Source organism: Oncorhynchus keta, chromosome 20 (assembly GCF_023373465.1).
Source record: "Oncorhynchus keta strain PuntledgeMale-10-30-2019 chromosome 20, Oket_V2, whole genome shotgun sequence".
NCBI classification, from domain to species: Eukaryota; Metazoa; Chordata; class Actinopteri; order Salmoniformes; family Salmonidae; genus Oncorhynchus; species Oncorhynchus keta.
The window spans coordinates 34,157,225-34,181,241 of NC_068440.1; the positions used below are offsets into that span (position 1 = coordinate 34,157,225).

A 24,017-nucleotide genomic window follows, 5' to 3' on the forward strand; every position below is an offset into this window, starting at 1 on the left:
ACCGAGAGACACAGAGAGACACAGAGAGAGAAACAGCGAGAGACATAGAGAGAGACACAGAGAGAGACACACAGAGAGAGAGACAGAGAGAGAGAGAGACAGAGAGACAGAGACCAGTACCTTTAGAATGTCCCCCTGGGCCAGATGGAAGGTCCTGGCAGAGATGTTGATTCCCTTCCCAGCCTGCACCTGGATGCTGTAGATGCACTCATGGTTGTTCTCGTAGTTCATCGGGTAGTTTGGCGACAACATGATCCCCTCATTGTCTATGACCGACGAACCGCACTCGGCTACAGGATGAGGCCAGAACAAAACAGAGAGAACAAAACAACACCATTGGAAAGTGCTTGTGACAACAGCATTCTATGTCCGGGGTAAAAAAAATGTCACAATGTCGATATCTATCATCTATATGACATGTTACGTGTCTTTTTCAGTTCAATATATAACATCACATTGGATCACATTCATTTACATACTAGTTCACCACCATGGACATTTCCTGCCTGCGAATCACATGAAACGCAGATTTTGCCGGTCTGCTTCCTGCCTTGCATTTGTGCCTGATTACCATAGATGTAAAACAATCTAGAGGGCTCAGATGGAAATCTACTTTAGAGACTGAAATACATTCCTTGAGTGGTATTATTTACTCTGCTGCTCGGAGCTCAACTACATTGGCCTGGGATCGGTGGTTCTGGGCTCCGACACTGAACCATAACCATCAAATGCAGAGTTAATGGAACAACAGACAGTAAAAACAGATATTTTAATAGACATTTTGCAGAGGGTGGTGTATGAAACAGTGTGATTTATTTAAAGCCCCCCCCCGCTACTAGATGTTATGATGATATTAGCAGTGTCATATTGTGAATAAATCAGTTGCTGCCTCCATTACAAACCATAACCGGTACACTCTCTTGCTCCCACGCCAGGAACAATGCATCTGAGACAAGACCTCCCTCCCATCAAACTGCCCTTCCTCATAAATCTCTCTCACTGTGTGAGTGTGTGTATATGTGTGTGTATATATGTGTGTGTGTGTGTGGGGGGGGGTGGCACATCAGGGGAGAGAAAAACAACTTATTTGAGTGAGGAGCTTTTGACCCCGCACAACTTCAGTCCACATCTCTCCGAGCAAATGAAATACTGCACATTAAACTGACTGACTGCTCTGAAAAACAAGTGCATGGATTGACTTGAAGAGATGTGTGTGTGTGTGTGTGTGTTTGTGTGCGTGTGTGTGCGTGTGTGTGCGAGTGTGTGGGTGTGCGTGTGTGCGTGTGTGTGTTTGTGTGCGTGTGCGAGTGTGTGTGCGTGTGTGTGTGTGTGCGTGTGTGTGTGTGTGTGTGTGTGTGTGTGTGTGTGTGTGTGTGTGTGTGTGTGTGTGTGTGTGTGTGTGTGTGTGTGTGTGGGTGTGTGTGTGTGTGTACACATTGTTGGCAGTGAATACCAGTCACTCAGGACTCAGGAAGTGCCTATTAATAGTGAGACAGATCCCCAGCTACAGTAGCCTAACAGGGGATGAATGCTGCTGAGATGGTATAAAGGAGGGAGCAGTATCTTGGATGTGACTCTTACTCTCCCTGTACTTGGTGTCTGAAGTCATTTCCGTCTGCTTCCGCCGGTCTTCTCTCCCCTGAGCCAGGTCCCTGGTCAGGACTGATCCGCACAGCGTGATATGGGGTGACAGGCAGTTTAATTAAAGCCAGCCCTGTGCTGTGAGGCTGAGGACCCCAAGACAGGGAAGGCAGGGGAAGGAGATGGGGAAGATGAAAAGAGCCAGGGGTGTGTTAGATTATTTTTAAATCCCATCCTCGCATTACTGCTCAGACAACAGAGGGGTCAGGGACAAGGTGGCTCGAAGAAGCATGGGATCTGAGAGAGCATGAGCAGAGGGGAGAAGAAGAGGGTGGAAGAGACAGCGAGCTGTGTGTGTGTGTGTGTGTGTGTGTGTGTGTGTGTGTGTGTGTGTGTGTGTGTGTGTGTGTGTGTGTGTGTGTGTGTGTGTGTGTGTGTGTGTGTGTGTGTGTGTGTGTGTGTTAGTCCGCTTCTCTGTGTGGGACCTCACAGCCAGCCAGGTAGCAGCATTATACTGTAGTCTTTAATCAGGGCCCTCACAGACAGCCAGGTAGCAGCATTATACTGTAGTCTTTAATCAGGGCCCTCACAGACAGCCAGGTAGCAGCATTATACTGTAGTCTTTAATCAGGGCCCTCATAGACAGCCAGGTAGCAACATTATACTGTAGTCTTTAATCAGGGCCATCACAGACAGCCAGGTAGCATCACTATACTGTAGTCTTTAATCAGGGCCATCACAGACAGCCAGGTAGCAGCATTATACTGTAGTCTTTAATCAGGGCCATCACAGACAGCCAGGTAGCAACATTATACTGTAGTCTTTAATCAGGGCCATCACAGACAGCCAGGTAGCATCATTATACTGTAGTCTTTAATCAGGGCCATCACAGACAGCCAGGTAGCAGCATTATACTGTAGTCTTTAATCAGGGCCCTCACAGACAGCCAGGTAGCAGCATTATACTGTAGTCTTTAATCAGGGCCATCCCAGACAGCCAGGTAGCAACATTATACTGTAGTCTTTAATCAGGGCCCTCACAGACAGCCAGGTAGCATCATTATACTGTAGTCTTTAATCAGGGCCCTCACAGCCAGCCAGGTAGCAGCATTATACTGTAGTCTTTAATCAGGGCCCTCCCAGACAGCCAGGTAGCAACATTATACTGTAGTCTTTAATCAGGGCCATCACAGCGAGCCAGGTAGCATCACTATACTGTAGTCTTTAATCAGGGCCCTCACAGACAGCCAGGTAGCAGCATTATACTGTAGTCTTTAATCAGGGCCATCCCAGACAGCCAGGTAGCAACATTATACTGTAGTCTTTAATCAGGGCCCTCACTGCCAGCCAGGTAGCAGCATTATACTGTAGTCTTTAATCAGGCCCTCCCAGCCAGCCAGGTAGCATCAGTATACTGTAGTCTTCAATCAGGGCCCTCACAGACAGCCAGGTAGCATTACTATACTGTAGTCTTTAATCAGGCCCTCCCAGCCAGCCAGGTAGCATCAGTATTGGCTTCAACCTGCCCATGCCCTGGCTTCAGCCGGTGTGTGTGTCGGGACTGGGGCTCGAACCACCCAGATTATAAAATAGAATAGAGTACAATACATTGATAGATTAGCCTGTGAAGCAACTACAGTAACACTGCTTATTTTTTTATTTCCCCTTTATTTAACCAACTGCGACCTGGCCAAGATAAAGCAAAGCAGTGTGACAAAAACAACAACACATAGTTACACATAAACAAACGTACAGTCAATAACACAAAAGAAAATAAAAATATAAAAATCTATGTACAGTGTGTGCTAATGTAGAATATTAGGGAGTTAAGGCAATTAATAGGCCATAGAGGCGAAATAAAGACATTTTGGCATTAATACTGGAGTGATAGATGTGCAGATGATGATGTGCAAGTAGAGATACTGGGGTGCCAAAGAGCAAGAGGGTAAGTAATAATATGGGGGTGAGGTATTTGGGTGTGCTATTTACAGATGGGCTGTGTACAGGTACAGTGATTGTAAGCTGATCTGACAGCTGACGCCTAAAGTTGGAGATGGAGATATAAGACTCCAGCTTCAGAGATGTTTGCAATTCGTTCCAGTCATTGGCAGCAGAGAACTGGAAGGAAAGGCGGCCAAAGTAAGTGTTGGCTTTGGGGATGACCAGTGAGATATAACTGCTGGAGTGCGTGCTACGGGCAGGTGCTGCTATGGTGACCAGTGAGCTGAGATAAGGTAGGGCTTTGTCAAGCCAAGTCTCATAGATGACCTGGAGCCAGTGGGTTTGGCGACGGATATGTAGTGAGGGCCAGCCAACGAGAGCATACAGGTTGCAGTGGTGGGTAGTATATGGGGCTTTGGTGATAAAATGGATGTCATTGTGATAGACTACATCCAGTTTGCTGAGTAGTGTATTGGGGGCTATTTTGTAAATTACATCGTCAAAGTCAAGGATCAGTAAGATAGTCAGTTTTACGAGGGTATGTTTGGCAGCATGAGTGAAGGAGGCTCTGTTTGATTCTAGATTTAATTTTGGATTGGAGATGCTTAATGTGAGTCTGGAAGGAGATTTTACAGTCTAACCAGACACCTTGGTATTTGTTGTTGTCCACATATTCTAGGTCAGAACCGTCCAGAGTAGTGATGCTAGCCGGGCGGGAGGGTGCGGGCAGCAATCGGTTGAAGAGCATGCATTTAGTTTTACTAGCATTTAAAAGCATTTGGAGACTGAGCATATGGTTCTGAGGAAGGAGCTAATAATAGCTCCTTTCTGAGCAGAGGCAGTTTCCCGTGTCCAGACACTCTGTGTCTTGTAAGGCCTATCAGATAGGACCTAACCGTACGGCTGGTTTGGAATGAAGACTGGCGGTTATTTAAAAAAATATATATTTTTGACATCATTTGTTGCTGCACAAAAGATGTGTTCTGTATCCTGCCTGAAGCTATTTCACTTGTCCCTTGAAGCAATAATGTGTTGCTCATCGGAGAGAGAGGAAGAGAGGGAGAGAGAAAGAGAGAAAGAGAACGAGATATAGAGAGAGGTAGAGAGGGAGAGAGAGAGGAAGAGATCTAGAGATATAGAGAGAAAGAGAAAGAGCGAGAGAGAGAGATATAGAGATATAGAGAGAAAGAGAGAGAGAGAGTGAGAGAGAGAGAGAGAGAGAGAGAGAGAGAGAGAGAGAGAGAGAGAGTAAGAGATAGAGAAAGAGAGAAAGAGGAAGAGCGAGAGAGAGAGAGAGAGATATTGAAAGTGAGAGAGAAACAGAGAGAGAGAGAGTGAGAGAGAGACAGAGAGAGAGAGAGTGAGAGAGAGACACAGAGAGAGAGAGAGACAGAGAGGGAGAGAGAGAGATATTGAAAGAGAGAGAGAAACAGAGAGACACAGAGAGAGAGAGAGAGACAGAGAGAGAGAGAGAGAGAGAGAGAGAGAGAGAGAGAGACAGAGAGAGAGAGAGAGAGAGAGAGAGAGAGAGAGAGACAGAGAGAGAGAGAGACAGAGACAGAGACAGAGAGAGAGAGAGAGAGAGAGAGAGAGAGAGAGAGAGAGAGAGAGAGAGAGGGGAAGGAGTGATGCTGTAGAAAGGAACCAGCCACAGGACACCCAAGAGGACACACCTCAGCCATCATCAGGTCTGACTGCAGAAGCATAATTCCTGCCTCCTGACTATTAAAAGGGACATTTACAATTTAACAATCAACATCAATCATCCAGAATGTATTTTGGGACATTGCAAATAAACTATAGCATTTTGGATGACATTACCATCCACGGACATTTCTGAAAACAGTTAAGTCAGAAACAACCTGTTTAGTGTTAATCACTGGGGAAAATTGATTGGGGAAAGGCCGTGTGAGATTAGTGTCCTGTCCAAGTGGTGTACATCAAGCTGATTCACACTCCAGAAACAGGAGACCATATGGGTCGGTACTATGGGTCAGTACTATGGGTCGGTACTATGGGCCGGTACTATGGGCCGGTACTATGGGTCGGTACTATGGGCTGGTACTATGGGCTGGTACTATGGGTCGGTACTATGGGTCGGTACTATGGGTCGGTACTATGGGTCGGTACTATGGGCCGGTACTATGGGCCGGTACTATGGGTCGGTACTATGGGCCGGTACTATGGGTCGGTACTATGGGTCCGTACTATGGGCCGATACTATGGGTCGGTACTATGGGTCGGTACTATGGGTCGGTATGGCTTGGACAAGGTTACTTACATCCTAAAGTGGGTTAACCTCAACCCCGGTAGCCTGGTCCCTGAGACACTGAAGCCTAGGTAAAACCATAGGTTATGATAGATTTCAGCCCCACAATGAAAGGAACTGGTGTTTAAGGAAACAAGCACATTGGTGTATGTGGGGGGGGGAACATCCATTGTAAATGCAGCAGCGAGAGTCACAGGGAAACATTCCTGAGGTTTATGATGGCTTGTGATCAAGGTTAAACATCCTAAAGTGGGTTATGATGGACCTTGTGATCTGGAAACATTCCTGAGACTTTATGATGGACCTTGTGATCTGAGGTAAAACCCTAGGTTATGATAGATTTCTGAGAAACATTCCTGAGACTGAAAGGAACTGGTGTTTAAGGAAACAAGCACATTGGTGTATGTGGGGGGGGGAACATCCATTGTAAATGCAGCAGCGAGAGTCACAGGGAAACATTCCTGAGACTGCTTTATGATGGACCTTGTGATCTGAGGGAAACATTCCTGAGACTGCTTTATGATGGACCTTGTGATCTGAGGGAAACATTCCTGAGACTGCTTTATGATGGACCTTGTGATCTGAGGGAAACATTCCTGAGACTGCTTTATGATGGACCTTGTGATCTGAGGGAAACATTCCTGAGACTGCTTTATGATGGACCTTGTGATCTGAGGGAAACATTCCTGAGACTGCTTTATGATGGACCTTGTGATCTGAGGGAAACATTCCTGAGACTGCTTTATGATGGACCTTGTGATCTGAGGGAAACATTCCTGAGACTGCTTTATGATGGACCTTGTGATCTGAGGGAAACATTCCCGAGACTGCTTTATGATGGACCTTGTGATCTGAGGGAAACATTCCCGAGACTGCTTTATGATGGACCTTGTGATCTGAGGGAAACAAAGAGAGGTGAAACGGAATCTGAAGAATCTGCAATGCAGTGCAGGTCAGGTCAAAAGATACAATTACCCAGACAAACTGAATTCTCAAGTGCAATTAAAATTCTGCACACTGTTCTCACATCAGAGAGAGAGAGAGGATGAGCAGAGGGGAGAGTTTGTGTGTGTGTGCATGCCCACGTGTCTGTGAGTTGGTGTGAAGTGGCTTTATATAATCACAAAGACACAGCAAACAAACACCCAAACTGCTCAGAAATCTTTCCACGGTATACAGTTGTTTGTTCAAAGACTCCGAAAAGCTTTACAGCATCCCAAAATAACAATAGTTGAGCTGGATTCAGCTTGTGTTTGTTATTTTTAGTATGGGATTGATAGATATATAGAAAACACCAACAGAGCTTTAGACTGCTTTCCTGACATATATCAATCCCTCTCCTCTCCTCTCCTCTCCTCTCCTCTCCTCTCCTCTCCTCTCCTCTCCCCTCCCCTCCCCTCCCCCTCTGCTTTCCTTCTCCTGTCCTCCTCCTCCCCTCTGCCCTCTTTTTCCTCTACTCTCCCCTTTGCTCTGCTCTCCCTCCCCTCCTGTCCTCCCTCTCTATCTTCTCCTGTCCTCCTCCTCCCCTCTGCCCTCTTTTTCCTCTACTCTCCCCTTTGCTCTGCTCTCCGTCTCCTGTCCTCTCCTCTATCTTTCTCCTGTCCTCCTCCCCTCCCCTCTGCCCTGTCCTCCTCTCCCCTCTGCCCTCTTTTCTCCTCTCCTCCTCTCCTCTCCTCTCCCCTCTCCTCTCCTCTCCCCTCTCCTGTCCACTCCCCTCCCCTCCTCCTTTCCTTCTCCTGTCCTCTCCTCCCCTCTGCCCTCTTTTTCCTCTCCTCTCCCTCTCCCCTCTCCCCTCTGCTCTTCGTCTCCTCTCCTCTCCTCTCCTCTCCTCTCCTCTCCTCTCCTCCTCCCTCCTCTCCTCTCCTCTCTCCTTCTCCTCTCCTCCTCCTCTCCCTCTGCTCTCTTTCTCCTCTCCTCTCCTCTCCCCTCTTTCTCCTCTCCTCTCCTCTCCTCTCCTCCTCTTTCTCCTCTCCTCTCCTCTCCCTCCTCTCCTCTCCCCTCCTCCCTCTCCTTTCCTTCTCCTGTCCTCCTCCTCCCCTCTGCCCTCGTTTCTCCCTCCTCTCCTCTCTCCCTCTCCTCTCCTCTCCTCTCTCTCTCCTCTCCTCTTTCTCTTTCTCCTCTCCTCTCCTCTCCTCTCTCTTTCTCCTCCCCCCTCCTCTCCTCTCCTCTCCTCTCCTCTTTCTCCTGTCCCCCTCCTCTCCTCTCCTCTCCTCTCCTCTCCTCTCCTGTCCCTCCTCTCTCCTCTCCTCTCCTCTCCTCTCCTCTCCTCTCAGTTCTCTTTCTCCTGTTCCCTCCCCTCCCCTCTGCTCTCCTTCTCCTGTCCCCTCCCCTCCCCTCTCTACTCCCCTCCCCTCTCTCCTCCCCTCTCTACTCCCCTTCTCGCTCCCCTCTGCTCTCTTTCTCCTGTCCTCTCCTCTCCCCTCCCCTCTCTACTCCCCTCTGCTCTCTTTTTCCTGTCCTCTCCTCTCCTCTCCCCTCTCCTCTCTACTCCCCTCTCCCCTCCCCTCTCTACTCCCCTCTCTACTCCCATCTGCTCTCTTTCTCCTGGCCTCTCCCCTTCCCTCCCCTCTCTACTCCCCTCTCTACTCCCCTCTGCTCTCTTTCTCCTGTCCTCTCCTCTCCTCTCCTCTCCTCTCCTCTCCTCTCCTCTCCTCTCCTCTCCTCTCCTCTCCCCTCTCTACTCCCCTCTCCCCTCCCCTCTCCTCTCCCCTCCCCTCCCCTCCCCTATCTACTCCCCTCTCTCCTCTCCCCCTGCTCTCCTTCTCCCCTCCCTTCTCCCATCCCCTCTGCTCTCCTTATCCTGTGCTCTCTTGTCTTCTCCTCTCCCCTCTCCTTCCCCTTCTCCCCTCTGCTCTCCTTCTTCTTCTCCCCTCCCCTCCCCATCTCCTCCACTACTCCCCCCGCTCTCCTTCTCCCCTCCCCGCTCCCCTCCCCTCTGTTCTCCTTCTCCTCTCTTTCTCCTCTCCCCTCTGCTCTCCTTCTCCTCTCCTCTACTCTCCCTTACTCTACCCACTGCTCTTCTCCTCCTCTCCTCTCCTCTTCTCTCCCCCCTTTCCAAAATCCCCACAGCTTGACTCCTGGATGCTGCATATAAGCAAGATAAAGCCTGCACATTTTTGGGGCCTAATGGTAATCATTGAAAATCTTTTGTTATCCACAAAGCAACTTGCTTAATGCTAACAGATCGAGAGCGAGAGAGAGAGAGAAAGAGAGAGAGAAGAGAGAGAGAGAGAGAGAGAGAGAGAGAGAGAGAGAGAGAGAGTACCTCGGCCTAAACATCAGCGCCACAGGTAACTTCCACACAGCTGTGAACGATCTGAGAGACAAGGCAAGAAGGGCATTCTATGCCATCAAAAGGAACATAAAATTCGACATACCAATTAGGATCTGGCAAAAAATACTGTATCAGTATTAAAGTTCAGTTATAAAACCCATTGTCAATAATGGTTGTGAGGTCTAGGGTTCCGCTCACCAACCAAGAATTCACTAAATGGGACAAACACCAAATTGGAAAGAGAAAGGGGGATACCTAATCAGTTGTACAACTGAATGCATTCAACTGTTGAGACTCTGCGTCCAGAATTCTGCAAAAAATATCCTCTGTGTACAACGTAAAACATCAAATAATGCATGCAGAGATGAGTTAGGCCGATACCCGCTAATTATCAAAAACCAGAAAAAATGTGTTAAATTCTACAACCACCTAAAAGGAAGCGAATCCCAAACATTCCATAACAAAGCCATCACCTACAGAGAGATGAACCTGGAGAAGAGTCCCCTAAGCAAGCTGGTCCTGGGGCTCTGTTCACCAACACAAACAGACCCCACAGAGCCCCAGGACAGCAACACAATTAGACCCAACCAAATCATGAGAAAACAAAAAGATCATTACTTGACATATTGGAAAACATTTACAAAAGAAATTAGCAAACTAGAATGCTATTTGGCCCTAAACCAAGAGTACACAGTGGCAGAATACCTGACCACTGTAACTGATCCAAAATTAAGGAAATCTTTGACTATGTACAGACTCAGTGAGCATAGCCTTGCTATTGAGAAAGGCCGCCGTAGGCAGACCTGGCTCTCAAGAGAAGACAGGCTATGTGCACACTGCCCACAAAATGAGCTGGAAACTGAGCTGCACTTCCTAACCTCCTGTCAAATGTATGACCATATTAGAGACACATATTTCCCTCAGATTACAAAGACCTACAAATTGGAAAACAAATCCAATTTTGATAAACTCCCATATCTATTGCGTGAAATACCACAGTGTGCCACCACAGCAGCAAGATATGTGACCTGTTGCCACAAGGGCAACCAGTGAAGAACGAACACCATTTGAAATACAACCCATATCTATTGCGTGAAATACCACAGTGTGCCACCACAGCAGCTAGATATGTGACCTGTTGCCACAAGGACAACCAGTGAAGAACGAACACCATTGTAAATACAACCCATATTTATGTTGATTTATTTTCCCTTTTGTACTTTAACTATTTGCACATAATTACAACACTGTATATAGACATAATATGATATTTAGTATTTTTGTATATTTCTTTATTTTTAATTATTCAATCCCCTCCTGTGCTCCCTGTTCACTCATGACTGCATGGCCAGGCACAACTCCATCATTACATTTGCCGATGACACAACAGTGGTAGGCCTGATCACCAATAATGATGAGACAGCCAATAGGGAGGAGGTCAGAAACCTGGCCATGTGGTGCCAGGACAACAACCTCTCTCTCAACGTGGTCAAGAAAAAGGAGATGATTGTGTACTACAGGAAAAAGAGGAACCAGCACGCCCACATTCTCATCGAAGAGGCTATAGTGGAGCAGGTTGAGAGCTTCAAGTTCCTTGGTGTCCACATCACCAACAAACTAACATGGTCCAAGCACACCAAGACAGACTGTTCTCTCTGCTACCACACGGCAAGCAGTACCGGAGCGCCAAGTCTAGGTCCAAGAGGCTTCTAAACAGCTTCTACCCCCAAGCAATAAGACTCCTAAACATATAACATATTTGCATTGCGCCCCCCTTCCACCTTTACAACGCTACTACTCTCTGTTGTCATCATCTATGCAGAGTCATTTTAATAACTCTACCTACATGTACATATTACCTCAACTAACCGTTGCCCCCGCACATTGACTCTGTACCGGTACCACCCTGTATATAGTCTCGCTGTTGTTATTTTACTGCTGCTCTTTAATTACTTGTTACTTTTGTTTCTTATTCTTATCTGTATTTGATTTTTGATGTTTTAAACTGCATTGTTGGTTAGGGGCGCGTAAGTAAGCATTTCACTGTAAAGTCTGCATTGTTGGTTAGGGGCGCGTAAGGAAGCATTTCACTGTAAAGTCTGCATTGTTGGTTAGGGGCGCGTAAGTAAGTATTTCACTGTAAAGTCTGCATTGTTGGTTAGGGGCGCGTAAGTAAGCATTTCACTGTAAAGTCTGCATTGTTGGTTAGGGGCGCGTAAGTAAGCATTTCACTGTAAAGTCTGCATTGTTGGTTAGGGGCACGTAAGTAAGTATTTCACTGTAAAGTCTGCATTGTTGGTTAGGGGCGCGTAAGTAAGCATTTCACTGTAAAGTCTGCATTGTTGGTTAGGGGCGCGTAAGTAAGCATTTCACTGTAAAGTCTACATTGTTGGTTAGGGGCGCGTAAGTAAGCATTTCAATGTAAAGTCTGCATTGTTGGTTAGGGGCGCGTAAGTAAGCATTTCACTGTAAAGTCTGCATTGTTGGTTAGGGGCGCGTAAGTAAGCATTTCACTGTAAAGTCTGCATTGTTGGTTAGGGGCGCGTAAGTAAGCATTTCACTGTAAAGTCTACATTGTTGGTTAGGGGCGCGTAAGTAAGCATTTCACTGTAAAGTCTACATTGTTGGTTAGGGGCGTGTAAGTAAGCATTTCACTGTAAAGTCTGCATTGTTGGTTAGGGGCGCGTAAGTAAGTATTTCACTGTAAAGTCTGCATTGTTGGTTAGGGGCGCGTAAGTAAGCATTTCACTGTAAAGTCTGCATTGTTGGTTAGGGGCGCGTAAGTAAGCATTTCACTGTAAAGTCTGCATTGTTGGTTAGGGGCGCGTAAGTAAGCATTTCACTGTAAAGTCTGCATTGTTGGTTAGGGGCGCGTAAGTAAGTATTTCACTGTAAAGTCTGCATTGTTGGTTAGGGGCGCGTAAGTAAGCATTTCACTGTAAAGTCTGCATTGTTGGTTAGGGGCGCGTAAGTAAGCATTTCACTGTAAAGTCTACATTGTTGGTTAGGGGCGCGTAAGTAAGCATTTCACTGTAAAGTCTGCATTGTTGGTTAGGGGCGCGTAAGTAAGCATTTCACTGTAAAGTCTACATTGTTGGTTAGGGGCGCGTAAGTAAGCATTTCACTGTAAAGTCTGCATTGTTGGTTAGGGGCGCGTAAGTAAGCATTTCACTGTAAAGTCTACATTGTTGGTTAGGGGCGCGTAAGTAAGCATTTCACTGTAAAGTCTACATTGTTGGTTAGGGGCGTGTAAGTAAGCATTTCACTGTAAAGTCTACATTGTTGGTTAGGGGCGCGTAAGTAAGCATTTCACTGTAAAGTCTACATTGTTGGTTAGGGGCGTGTAAGTAAGCATTTCACTGTAAAGTCTACATTGTTGGTTAGGGGCGTGTAAGTAAGCATTTCACTGTAAAGTCTACATTGTTGGTTAGGGGCGCGTAAGTAAGCATTTCACTGTAAAGTCTACATTGTTGGTTAGGGGCGGGTAAGTAAGCATTTCACTGTAAAGTCTACATTGTTGGTTAGGGGCGTGTAAGTAAGCATTTCACTGTAAAGTCTACATTGTTGGTTAGGGCGCGTAAGTAAGCATTTCACTGTAAAGTCTACATTGTTGGTTAGGGGCGGGTAAGTAAGCATTTCACTGTAAAGTCTACATTGTTGGTTAGGGCGGGTAAGTAAGCATTTCACTGTAAAGTCTACATTGTTGGTTAGGGCGCGTAAGTAAGCATTTCACTGTAAAGTCTACATTGTTGGTTAGGGGCGTGTAAGTAAGCATTTCACTGTAAAGTCTACATTGTTGGTTAGGGGCGGTAAGTAAGCATTTCACTGTAAAGTCTACATTGTTGGTTAGGGGCGTGTAAGTAAGCATTTCACTGTAAAGTCTACATTGTTGGTTAGGGGCGCGTAAGTAAGCATTTCACTGTAAAGTCTACATTGTTGGTTAGGGGCGTGTAAGTAAGCATTTCACTGTAAAGTCTACATTGTTGGTTAGGGGCGTGTAAGTAAGCATTTCACTGTAAAGTCTACATTGTTGGTTAGGGGCGGGTAAGTAAGCATTTCACTGTAAAGTCTACATTGTTGGTTAGGGGCGGGTAAGTAAGCATTTCACTGTAAAGTCTACATTGTTGGTTAGGGGCGGGTAAGTAAGCATTTCACTGTAAAGTCTACATTGTTGGTTAGGGGCGCGTAAGTAAGCATTTCACTGTAAAGTCTACATTGTTGGTTAGGGGCGGGTAAGTAAGCATTTCACTGTAAAGTCTACATTGTTGGTTAGGGGCGGGTAAGTAAGCATTTCACTGTAAAGTCTACATTGTTGGTTAGGGGCGCGTAAGTGAGCATTTCACTGTAAAGTCTACATTGTTGGTTAGGGGCGCGTAAGTAAGCATTTCACTGTAAAGTCTACATTGTTGGTTAGGGGCGGGTAAGTAAGCATTTCACTGTAAAGTCTACATTGTTGGTTAGGGGCGGTAAGTAAGCATTTCACTGTAAAGTCTACATTGTTGGTTAGGGGCGGGTAAGTAAGCATTTCACTGTAAAGTCTACATTGTTGGTTAGGGCGCGTAAGTAAGCATTTCACTGTAAAGTCTACATTGTTGGTTAGGGGCGGGTAAGTAAGCATTTCACTGTAAAGTCTACATTGTTGGTTAGGGGGCGCGTAAGTAAGCATTTCACTGTAAAGTCTACATTGTTGGTTAGGGGCGCGTAATAAGCATTTCACTGTAAAGTCTACATTGTTGGTTAGGGCGGGTAAGTAAGCATTTCACTGTAAAGTCTGCATTGTTGGTTAGGGGCGGGTAAGTAAGCATTTCACTGTAAAGTCTACATTGTTGGTTAGGGCGGGAACTAAAACATTTCACTGTAAAGTCTACATTGTTGGTTAGGGCATGCGTTAGTAAGCATTTCAAAAGTCTACATTGTTGGTTAGGGCGCGAGTAAGCATTTCACTGTAAAGTCTACATTGTTGGTTAGGGCGCGTAAGTAAGCATTTCACTGTAAAGTCTACATTGTTGGTTAGGGGCGGGTAAGTAAGCATTTCACTGTAAAGTCGACATTGTTGGTTAGGGGCGTGTAAGTAAGCATTTCACTGTAAAGTCTACACCTCTTCCTCTCTTGTTGGTTAGGGGCGGGTAAGTAAGCATTTCACTGTAAAGTCTACATTGTTGGTTAGGGGCGCAGTAAGTAAGCATTTCACTGTAAAGTCTGCATTGTTGGTTAGGGGCGGGTAAGCTGCATTTCACTGTAAAGTCTACATTCTGGTTAGGGGCGGGTAAGTAAGCATTTCACTGTAAAGTCTACATTGTTGGTTGCTCTGAGGGCGGGCAGAGCTAAGCATTTCACTGTAAAGTCTACATTGTTGGTTAGGGGCGGGTAAGCTGGCATTTCACTGTAAAGTCTACATTGTTGGTTAGGGGCGGGTAAGGCATTTCACTGTAAAGTCTACATTGTTGGTTAGGGGCGGGTAAGTAAGCATTTCACTGTAAAGTCTACATTGTTGGTTAGGGGCGCGTAAGTAAGCATTTCACTGTAAAGTCTACATTGTTGGTTAGGGGCGCGTAAGTAAGCATTTCACTGTAAAGTCTACATAGTTGGTTAGGGGCGCGTAAGTAAGCATTTCACTGTAAAGTCTACATTGTTGGTTAGGGCAGCGTAAGTAAGCATTTCACTGTAAAGTCTACATTGTTGGTTAGGGGCGCGTAAGTAAGTATTTCACTGTAAAGTCTACATTGTTGGTAAGGGGCGCGTAAGTAAGTATTTCACTGTAAAGTCTACATTGTTGGTTAGGGGCGGGTAAGTAAGTATTTCACTGTAAAGTCTACATTGTTGGTTAGGGGCGCGTAAGTAAGTATTTCACTGTAAAGTCTACATTGTTGGTTAGGGGCGCGTAAGTAAGTATTTCACTGTAAAGTCTACATTGTTGGTTAGGGGCGGGTAAGTAAGTATTTCACTGTCTTCTACATTGTTGGTTAGGGGCGCGTAAGTAAGTATCTTCACTGTAAAGTCTACATTGTTGGCTTAGTTGCTCTTCGCGTAAGTAAGTATTTCACTGTAAAGTCTACATTGCTTGGTTAGGGCGCGGTAAGCATTTCACTGTAAAGTCTACATTGTTGGTTAGGGGGCGTAAGTGGGGGGTGATAGTATTTCACTGTAAAGTCTACATTGTTGGTTAGGGGCGCGTAAGTAAGTATTTCACTGTAAAGTCTACATTGTTGGTTAGGGCAGGTAAGTAAGTATTTCACTGTAAAGTCTACATTGTTGGTTAGGGGCGCATAAGTAAGTATTTCACTGTAAAGTCTACATTGTTGGTTAGGGCGAAAACGGTGAGTAAGTATTTCACTGTAAAGTCTACATTGTTGGTTAGGGGCGCGTTGTAAGCATTTCACTGTAAAGTCTACATTGTTGGTTAGGGGCGCAAAAGTAAGTATTTCACTGTAAAGTCTACATTGTTGGTTAGGGGCGCGTATTTAAGCATTTCACTGTAAAGTCTACATAGTTGGTTATGGGGCGCGTAAGTAAGCATTTCACTCTCTAAAGTCTACATTGTTGGTTAGGGCAGCGTACAGTAAGCATTTCCTCTGTAAAGTCTACATTGTTGGTTAGGGGCGCGTAAGTAAGTATTTCACTGTAAAGTCTACATTGTTGGTAAGGGGCGCGTAAGTAAGTATTTCACTGTAAAGTCTACATTGTTGGTTAGGGGCGGGTAAGTAAGTATTTCACTGTAAAGTCTACATTGTTGGTTAGGGGCGCGTAAGTAAGTATTTCACTGTAAAGTCTACATTGTTGGTTAGGGGCGCGTAAGTAAGTATTTCACTGTAAAGTCTACATTGTTGGTTAGGGGCGGGTAAGTAAGTATTTCACTGTAAAGTCTACATTGTTGGTTAGGGGCGCGTAAGTAAGTATTTCACTGTAAAGTCTACATTGTTGGTTAGGGGCGCGTAAGTAAGTATTTCACTGTAAAGTCTACATTGTTGGTTAGAAGGGCGCGTAAGTAAGCATTTCACTGTAAAGTCTACATTGTTGGTTAGGGCGCGTAAGTAAGTATTTCACTGTAAAGTCTACATTGTTGGTTAGGGCGCGTAAGTAAGCATTTCACTGTAAAGTCTACATTGTTGGTTAGGACGGGTAAGTAAGTATTTCACTGTAAAGTCTACATTGTTGGTTAGGGCGCGTAAGTAAGTATTTCACTGTAAAGTCTACATTGTTGGTTAGGGGCGGGTAAGTAAGTATTTCACTGTAAAGTCTACATTGTTGGTTAGGGGCGCGTAAGTAAGTATTTCACTGTAAAGTCTACATTGTTGGTTAGGGGCGCGTAAGTAAGTATTTCACTGTAAAGTCTACATTGTTGGTTAGGGGCGGGTAAGTAAGTATTTCACTGTAAAGTCTACATTGTTGGTTAGGGGCGCGTAAGTAAGTATTTCACTGTAAAGTCTACATTGTTGGTTAGGGGCGGGTAAGTAAGTATTTCACTGTAAAGTCTACATTGTTGGTTAGGGGCGCGTAAGTAAGTATTTCACTGTAAAGTCTACATTGTTGGTTAGGGGCGCGTAAGTAAGTATTTCACTGTAAAGTCTACATTGTTGGTTAGGGGCGCGTAAGTAAGCATTTCACTGTAAAGTCTACATTGTTGGTTAGGGGCGCGTAAGTAAGTATTTCACTGTAAAGTCTACATTGTTGGTTAGGGGCGCGTAAGTAAGCATTTCACTGTAAAGTCTACATAGTTGGTTAGGGGCGGGTAAGTAAGCATTTCACTGTAAACACCTGATGTTTTTGGTACATGTGACTTATAAAATGTGATTTGATTTGATTTGATAGACATTGATGCCATATTATAATTCAAGTTTCAAATTCAACCTTTTAGTGTGAAGAACAAAATAAATCCACCTTAGGCATGTTTTATAATATTTAAAAACATTGATTTGAAAATCCAAAGTTCATCATCAATATAAATGACAACAGTAACTATTGTGAATTTAGAAAACATGACCACTAAAACATGACCACTAAAAGGTGACCACTAAAAGGTGTGTGATGTTAACCTATGCTGTCTTAGTCCATGCATTTGTTCCAAAACACAAGCATGTGACTGCAGATGGGTGTGTTGCACTGAGAACACCAGCAGCTGCCTTCTTTATCCTTCTTTATCCTTCCTCTTCTGGCCCTGGCTGCTCTGAGTGCTGGGCAGAGCTGGCACCTCTTTTGGCCCTGGCTCCTCTGAGTGGTGGGCAGAGCTGGCACCTTTTCTGGCCCTGGCTCCTCTGAGTGGTGGGCAGAGCTGTCACCTCTTCCTCTTCTGGCCCTGGCTGCTCTGAGTGGTGGGCAGAGCTGGCACCTCTTCTGGCCCTGACTCCTCTGAGTGGTGGGCAGAGCTGGTAAACCAAGTCCTTCTTGGTTTACCAGCTCTGAATATTTATTCATATGGGTCATATTTGACCCACATATGTAAAGACTTGAGGAAGTGACTAAAACTATTTTTACTTAAAAAAGAAAAAAGAAATTAAACAACAAAACTAGGATGTTAGAACATAAAAGACACATTATTTATGTTTATATATTACATATTTAATAATATGCCAACAGCAAACCAACATGAGGCCATTATGGTCATTGTATGAGGCCATATGGCCATTATGGTCACGCATCGACATCCTAGGGTGACATTGTTGTCTTAGGACGGACTGAGCATGTGCCAACAGCAAACCCAGAGCATGTCGGTGGGCGGAGACTCTGGGGGCAGTATTTCATTTTTGGATGAAAAACGTTCCCGTTTTAAACAAGATATTTTGTCATGAAAAGATGCTCGGCTATGCATATAATTGACAGCTTTGGAAAGAAAACACTCTGACGTTTCCAAAACCGCAAAGATATTATCTGTGAGTGCCACAGAACTGATGCTACAGGCGAAACCAAGATGAATTTTCAAACAGGAAATGTCCCAGATTTTGAAGGCACTGTGTTCCAATGTCTCCTTATATGGCTGTGAATGCGCCAGGAATGAGCCTACACTTTCTGTCGTTTCCCCAAGGTGTCTGCAGCATTGTGACGTATTTGTAGGCATATCATTGGAAGATTGACCATAAGAGACTACATTTACCAGGTGTCCGCCTGGTGTCCTCCGTCGAAATTGGTGCGTAATCTCCCGCTGCATGCATTTTTCCATGTCGTTCAGAGGAGAAACCAAACTTCCACGAATGATATATCATCGAATAGATATGTGAAAAACACCTTGAGGATTGATTCTAAACAACGTTTGCCATGTTTCTGTCGATAATATGGAGTTAATTTGGAAAAAAGTTTGGCGTTATGACTGAATTTTCGTTTTCTTTTCTTAGCCAAACGTGATGAACAAAACGGAGCGATTTCTCCTACACAAATAATCTTTTTGGAAAAACTGAACATTTGCTATCTAACTGAGAGTCTCCTCATTGAAAACATCCGAAGTTCTTCAAAGGTAAATTATTTTATTTGAATGCTTTTCTTGTTTTTGTGAAAATGTTGCCTGCTGAATGCTAGGCTTAATGCTATGCTAGCTATCAATACTCTTACACAAATGCTTGTTTAGCTATGGTTGAAAAGCATATTTTGAAAATCTGAGATGACAGTGTTGTTAAAAAAAGGCTAAGCTTGAGAGTCAATATATTTATTTCATTTCATTTGCGATTTTCATGAATAGTTAACGTTGCGTTATGGTAATGAGCTTGAGGCTATAATTACGATCCCGGATACGGGATTGCTCATTTCAAGAGGTTAAAAGGCTCTGCCCCCTGAAAACATCTTGGAAAAACGTCAGGCTTATAGGCTCGGTTGGACTCATGCATGGTTGGCCAAGCTGGCAAAAGCTGCGTGCATGCATGCATGTGTGTGTGTGTGTGTCTCTGAGTCTTTGTGTGTATGTATGTGGGTGTGTGCATGCTTGTGTGTGTATGTGGGTGTGTTCTCATTAAAAACGAGCATGTGTCGGTAAACTTGAACCTGGCCATTCATGGCGTCATATATAGATCTGCCCCCTGGTCTCTAGGCCCATTCAACCCTATCTGTGCTGTCCTCTATCTATATCACCAACCCCCTGGAGTCTCTCCACAGTGACTGACCAGGAAGACTCTCCCCTCTACTGTCTGTGTCCCTAATGGCACCCTATGGGCCCTGTTGAAATGTGGTGCACTACACCTGGAATAACCTGCATATTAAATTCCCCTTCCTTCCTTTTATCGTCTGGGAGTGTCAGGAGCAGATAAGGGGACAGTCCCATTGTGGCAAACACAACATGTGTCCCAAAGAATAACAGGAGGGAGTTAATTGAAGAGGAGGATCATGGGAGATATGCGTAGAGCCGTCACTGCTGGTGCCACGAGAGATAAGGTGCAACTTTCACTCCTCCCTGATCACACACACACACACACACATATTAGTGGGTGTGTACACTGTAGTGGGTGTACCTAAGGTATGTCATGACGTTGGCCTGGGGGGTAGGTTTATGACAGTCATAAATACATCTTCCCCCCTTTTCCTCTCTCTACCCTACTGATGTTACATTTGCAAGACCCTTGGTTAACATAGAGATTCTGGGAACATCAGAAGGTGGGGGGAAATGAACTACATTCTGGTAATCCGACTAACTGAACATATGCGGTGGTACTTAATGAATATGATGTCAGTTCGGTTGTCATCTGAGACATTCTCAACAATGATAAGATGACATAAACTCAACAGTGGAAAGTCTACACATCAGAGTTATCGGATTCACAAGGAATTGTTGTTCAATTTAAATGTTTGAATATTGTTTGAATATTACAAAAATTATTTGTGATGTGATGAAATGTGATTTTAGCTTCTAAAATGTGAGATTTGGGTCTTCATAAGATAGGGCTCTGCTCAATCAGTGGCCCGCCCCTGTGAAGGGACATGGGCTATAAAACTTTTCAAACACGCCCTCCTCTCCCTTCCTATATAAGCCTTTATATACAGTAGGGCTTGTTCCGAGGATGTGAGGACGACGGTCCGATGTCAGAGTGGTTCAGATAATAACTACAGAACGAAGCCATCAGCGTGAGCTTTGGTTGCGAATGGTATGAACTTTGAACTCTTATTCTCTACAGAAGTGATACCTCCTTGCCGATGAGTTAGCAACAGCCGCTGCAAACGAGGGTTAGGAAGGAACAGACAGAGTGTCTCGTCTATCACACAACGACGTTACTACAACGTATCCAATTGACCACCAGAGACATTCTTCAAAGGACGAAGGACTCGGTTTTGCAACACGGCCTTCCATCCACCACCAACCTACCGAAAGCGCAGCTCAGAGTAAATATTTATTGCATTTTCCTTTTCCAAATGGGCGGTAATTTAGAATGCATAAGATACTGTATTTACGATAGCACAGCTTCACCCTTTGTTCCTCAGTCTTCCCGCTCTTTCACTCAAACCCAGACCCTTTTCTTTTGTGTAAACAGCTGTCATATCTGTTCCGCCCGCTAGGGACGTTTTCCTTTATGACGTAATTTGTAATCAAGTTATGATTTAATTATGTGTATGTGTAATTCTTTGTGATTAGTTAGGTATTTAGTAAATAAACAATTAAACCCAATTTGTATTGCTGATTCAACTTGTTAGCCAGGGTTCGTGCAGATAACTAAGAATTTAAAACTTTCAGATGAGACTGAATTAAGATGGCAATTAATATTGACTGCTATTGATGTAAAATATTACTAGGTCTTTAAGAGTTTATTCGGAAGATAACAGCTCTATAAATATTATTTTGTGGTGCCCGACTCTCTAGTTAATTACATTTACACGATTATCTCAATCAGGTAATATTAATTACGGAGAAATTATTTTATAGAATAGCATGTAATCCAGCATAGCCAAAGACACGACAGGTCTGTAATGCATATAGTAATCTGATGCCATTAATTGGCAATTAATTGGGAACTGGGATCCATGGGACAGAAAGACAGAGAGAGAGAGAGAGAGAGAGAGAGAGAGAGAGAGAGAGAGTTAGAGAGATACACAGACAGAGTTAGAGAGAGACACAGACAGAGAGTCAGAGAGAGTTAGAGAGAGACACAGACAGAGTTAGAGAGAGTTAGAGAGAGACACAGACAGAGTTAGAGAGAGACACAGACAGAGAGTTAGAGAGAGAGTTAGAGAGAGACACAGACAGAGAGTTAGAGAGAGACACAGACAGAGAGTTAGAGAGAGAGTTAGAGAGAGACACAGACATAGTTAGAGACACAGACAGAGAGTTAGAGAGAGACACAGACAGAAAGTTAGACAGAGTTAGAGAGAGACACAGACAGAGAGTTAGAGAGAGAGTTAGAGAGAGAAGGAGAGAGGGAGACAGAATGAAAAAGGGAAGGAGGTAGGGAAGCACTCCGTTGGAGCCGACAGACGATGATAAAGCGATGCCATTAGGAGATGGAATGCGGAGGATCCTCTATAAGCCATTACCATCACCACACTACAGGCAACTCAGCAGTTAAGCTACAGTCTCTCTGCTCTGCTCTCTGGCTTTAGACAGAGAAACAAGACACTATCTTTTCAGGACTCTTATTCCCGCAGTTCGATAGCAAGCACCTGTCGCTTCATTGAGCTCTGAGATAGAAGTGTCCGCTGCCGAGACAGAAGTGTCCACTGTTGAGACAGAAGTGTCCCCTGCCGAGACAGAAGTGTCCTCTGCTGAGACAGAAGTGTCCGCTGCCGAGACAGAAGTGTCCACTGTTGAGACAGAAGTGTCCCCTGCCGAGACAGAAGTGTCCGCTGCCGAGACAGAAGTGTCCACTGAGACAGAAGTGTTCAAAACGATTTCATTACATTTGATGGCTTTCAACAAAAATCTTTGTGACATTTCATGTTTACGATTATTTTTAAAATGGTATCTATCTACCTTCCCCAGGGACTACAGTTAAAAACAAGTCAGCTGGCTAAATCTGTCACTTTTAAAAACATATCAAATCAAAGTTTATTTGTCATACGCGCCGAATACAACAGGTGTAGGGTAGACCTTACAGTGAAATGCTTACTTACAGGCTTTAACCAATAGTGCAAAAAAAGCTATTAGGTGAATCAAATCAAATCAAATGTATATAGCCCTTCGTACATCAGCTGATATAAGTGCTGTACAGACACCCAGCCTAAAACCCCAAACAGCAGGCAATGCAGGTGTAGAAGCACGTTGGCTAGATGGCTGTCTGTCCGGAAAGTAGAGAAACAATAGGTGAACAGCACGTAAGTAAAGAAATGAAACAACAGTAAAAAGACAGGCTATATACAGTAGAGAGGCAATATACAGTAGTGAGGCTATATACAGTAGAGAGGCTATATACAGTAGAGGGGCTATATACAGTAGTAAGGCTATATACAGTAGTGAGGCTATATACAGTAGTGAGGCTATATACAGTATTGAGGCTATATACAGTAGTGGCTATATACAGTAGTGAGGCTATATACAGTAGTGCGGCTATATACAGTAGTGCGGCTATATACAGTAGTGAGGCTATATACAGTAGTGAGGCTATATACAGTAGAGAGGCTATATACAGTAGTGAGGATATATACAGTAGTGAGGCTATATACAGTAGAGAGGCTATATACAGTACTGGCTATATACAGTAGTGAGGATATATACAGTAGAGAGGCTATATACAGTATTGAGGCTATATACAGTAGTGAGGCTATATACAGTAGTGAGGCTATATACAGTAGTGAGGATATATACAGTAGTGAGGCTATATACAGTAGAGAGGCTATATACAGTACTGGCTATATACAGTAGTGAGGCTATATACAGGAGTGAGGCTATATACAGTATTGAGGCTATATACAGTAGTGAGGCTATATACAGTAGTGAGGCTATATACAGTAGTGAGGCTATATACAGTGAGGCTATACACAGAGAGGCTATATACAGTAGTGAGGCTATATACAGGAGTGAGGCTATATACAGTAGAGGCTATATACAGTAGAGAGGCTATATACAGTAGTGAGGATATATACAGTAGTGAGGCTATATACAGTAGAGAGGCTATATACAGTACTGGCTATATACAGTAGTGAGGATATATACAGTAGAGAGGCTATATACAGTAGTGAGGCTATATACAGTAGAGAGGCTATATACAGTAGTGAGGCTATATACAGTAGTGAGGCTATATACAGTAGAGAGGCTATATACAGTAGTGAGGGTATATACAGTAGTGAGGCTATATACAGTAGTGAGGCTATATACAGTAGAGAGGCTATATACAGTAGTGAGGCTATATACAGTAGTGAGGCTATATACAGTAGAGAGGCTATATACAGTAGAGAGGCTATATACAGTAGTGAGGCTATATACAGTAGTGAGGCTATATACAGTAGTGAGGCTATATACAGTAGTGAGGCTATATACAGTAGTGAGGCTATATACAGTAGTGAGGCTATATACAGTAGCGAGGCTATAAAAAGTAGCGAGGCTATAACAGTAGTGAGGCTATATACAGTGGTGAGGCTATATACAGTAGTGAGGCTATATACAGTAGTGAGGCTATATACAGTAGTGAGGCTATATACAGTAGCGAGGCTACATACAGTAGTGAGGCTATATACAGTAGTGAGGCTATATACAGTAGCGAGGCTACATACAGTAGTGAGGCTACATACAGACACCGGTTAGTCGGGCTGATCGAGGTAGTATGTACATGTAGATATGGTTAAAGTGACGATGCATGTATGATGAACAGAGAGTAGCAGCTGTTATTGCTCTTGATGTGGACGCCAAGGAACTCGAAGCTCTCAACCTGCTCCAGCTTGATTCATATGCATTGATTCACATGCATTGTCCCTATCAAATACATTTAATAAATTCAATTAAATCAAATGATATTGCATAGCCATTATTATATGGTCAAAGTAAGGGAATAACTTGTGTACTTTCCATATACTTAGCATGGTTGCTGGTCGGAAACATAGTAAATATTACTAT

The 24,017-nt window shown here is 44.2% G+C and overlaps 1 protein-coding gene across 2 annotated transcripts in view; it reads right to left on the reverse strand.

Moving 5' to 3' along the window:
- Nucleotides 1-24,017, reverse strand: part of LOC118399009 (CUB and sushi domain-containing protein 3-like) — a 908,305-nt gene that overhangs the window by 269,782 nt on the left and 614,506 nt on the right. For both annotated transcript variants that reach the window (XM_052472732.1, XM_052472731.1), the window contains exon 22: nucleotides 121-290. In XM_052472732.1, the coding sequence (XP_052328692.1) occupies nucleotides 121-290 (170 nt within the window). The remainder of the gene's footprint in view (nucleotides 1-120; nucleotides 291-24,017) is intronic.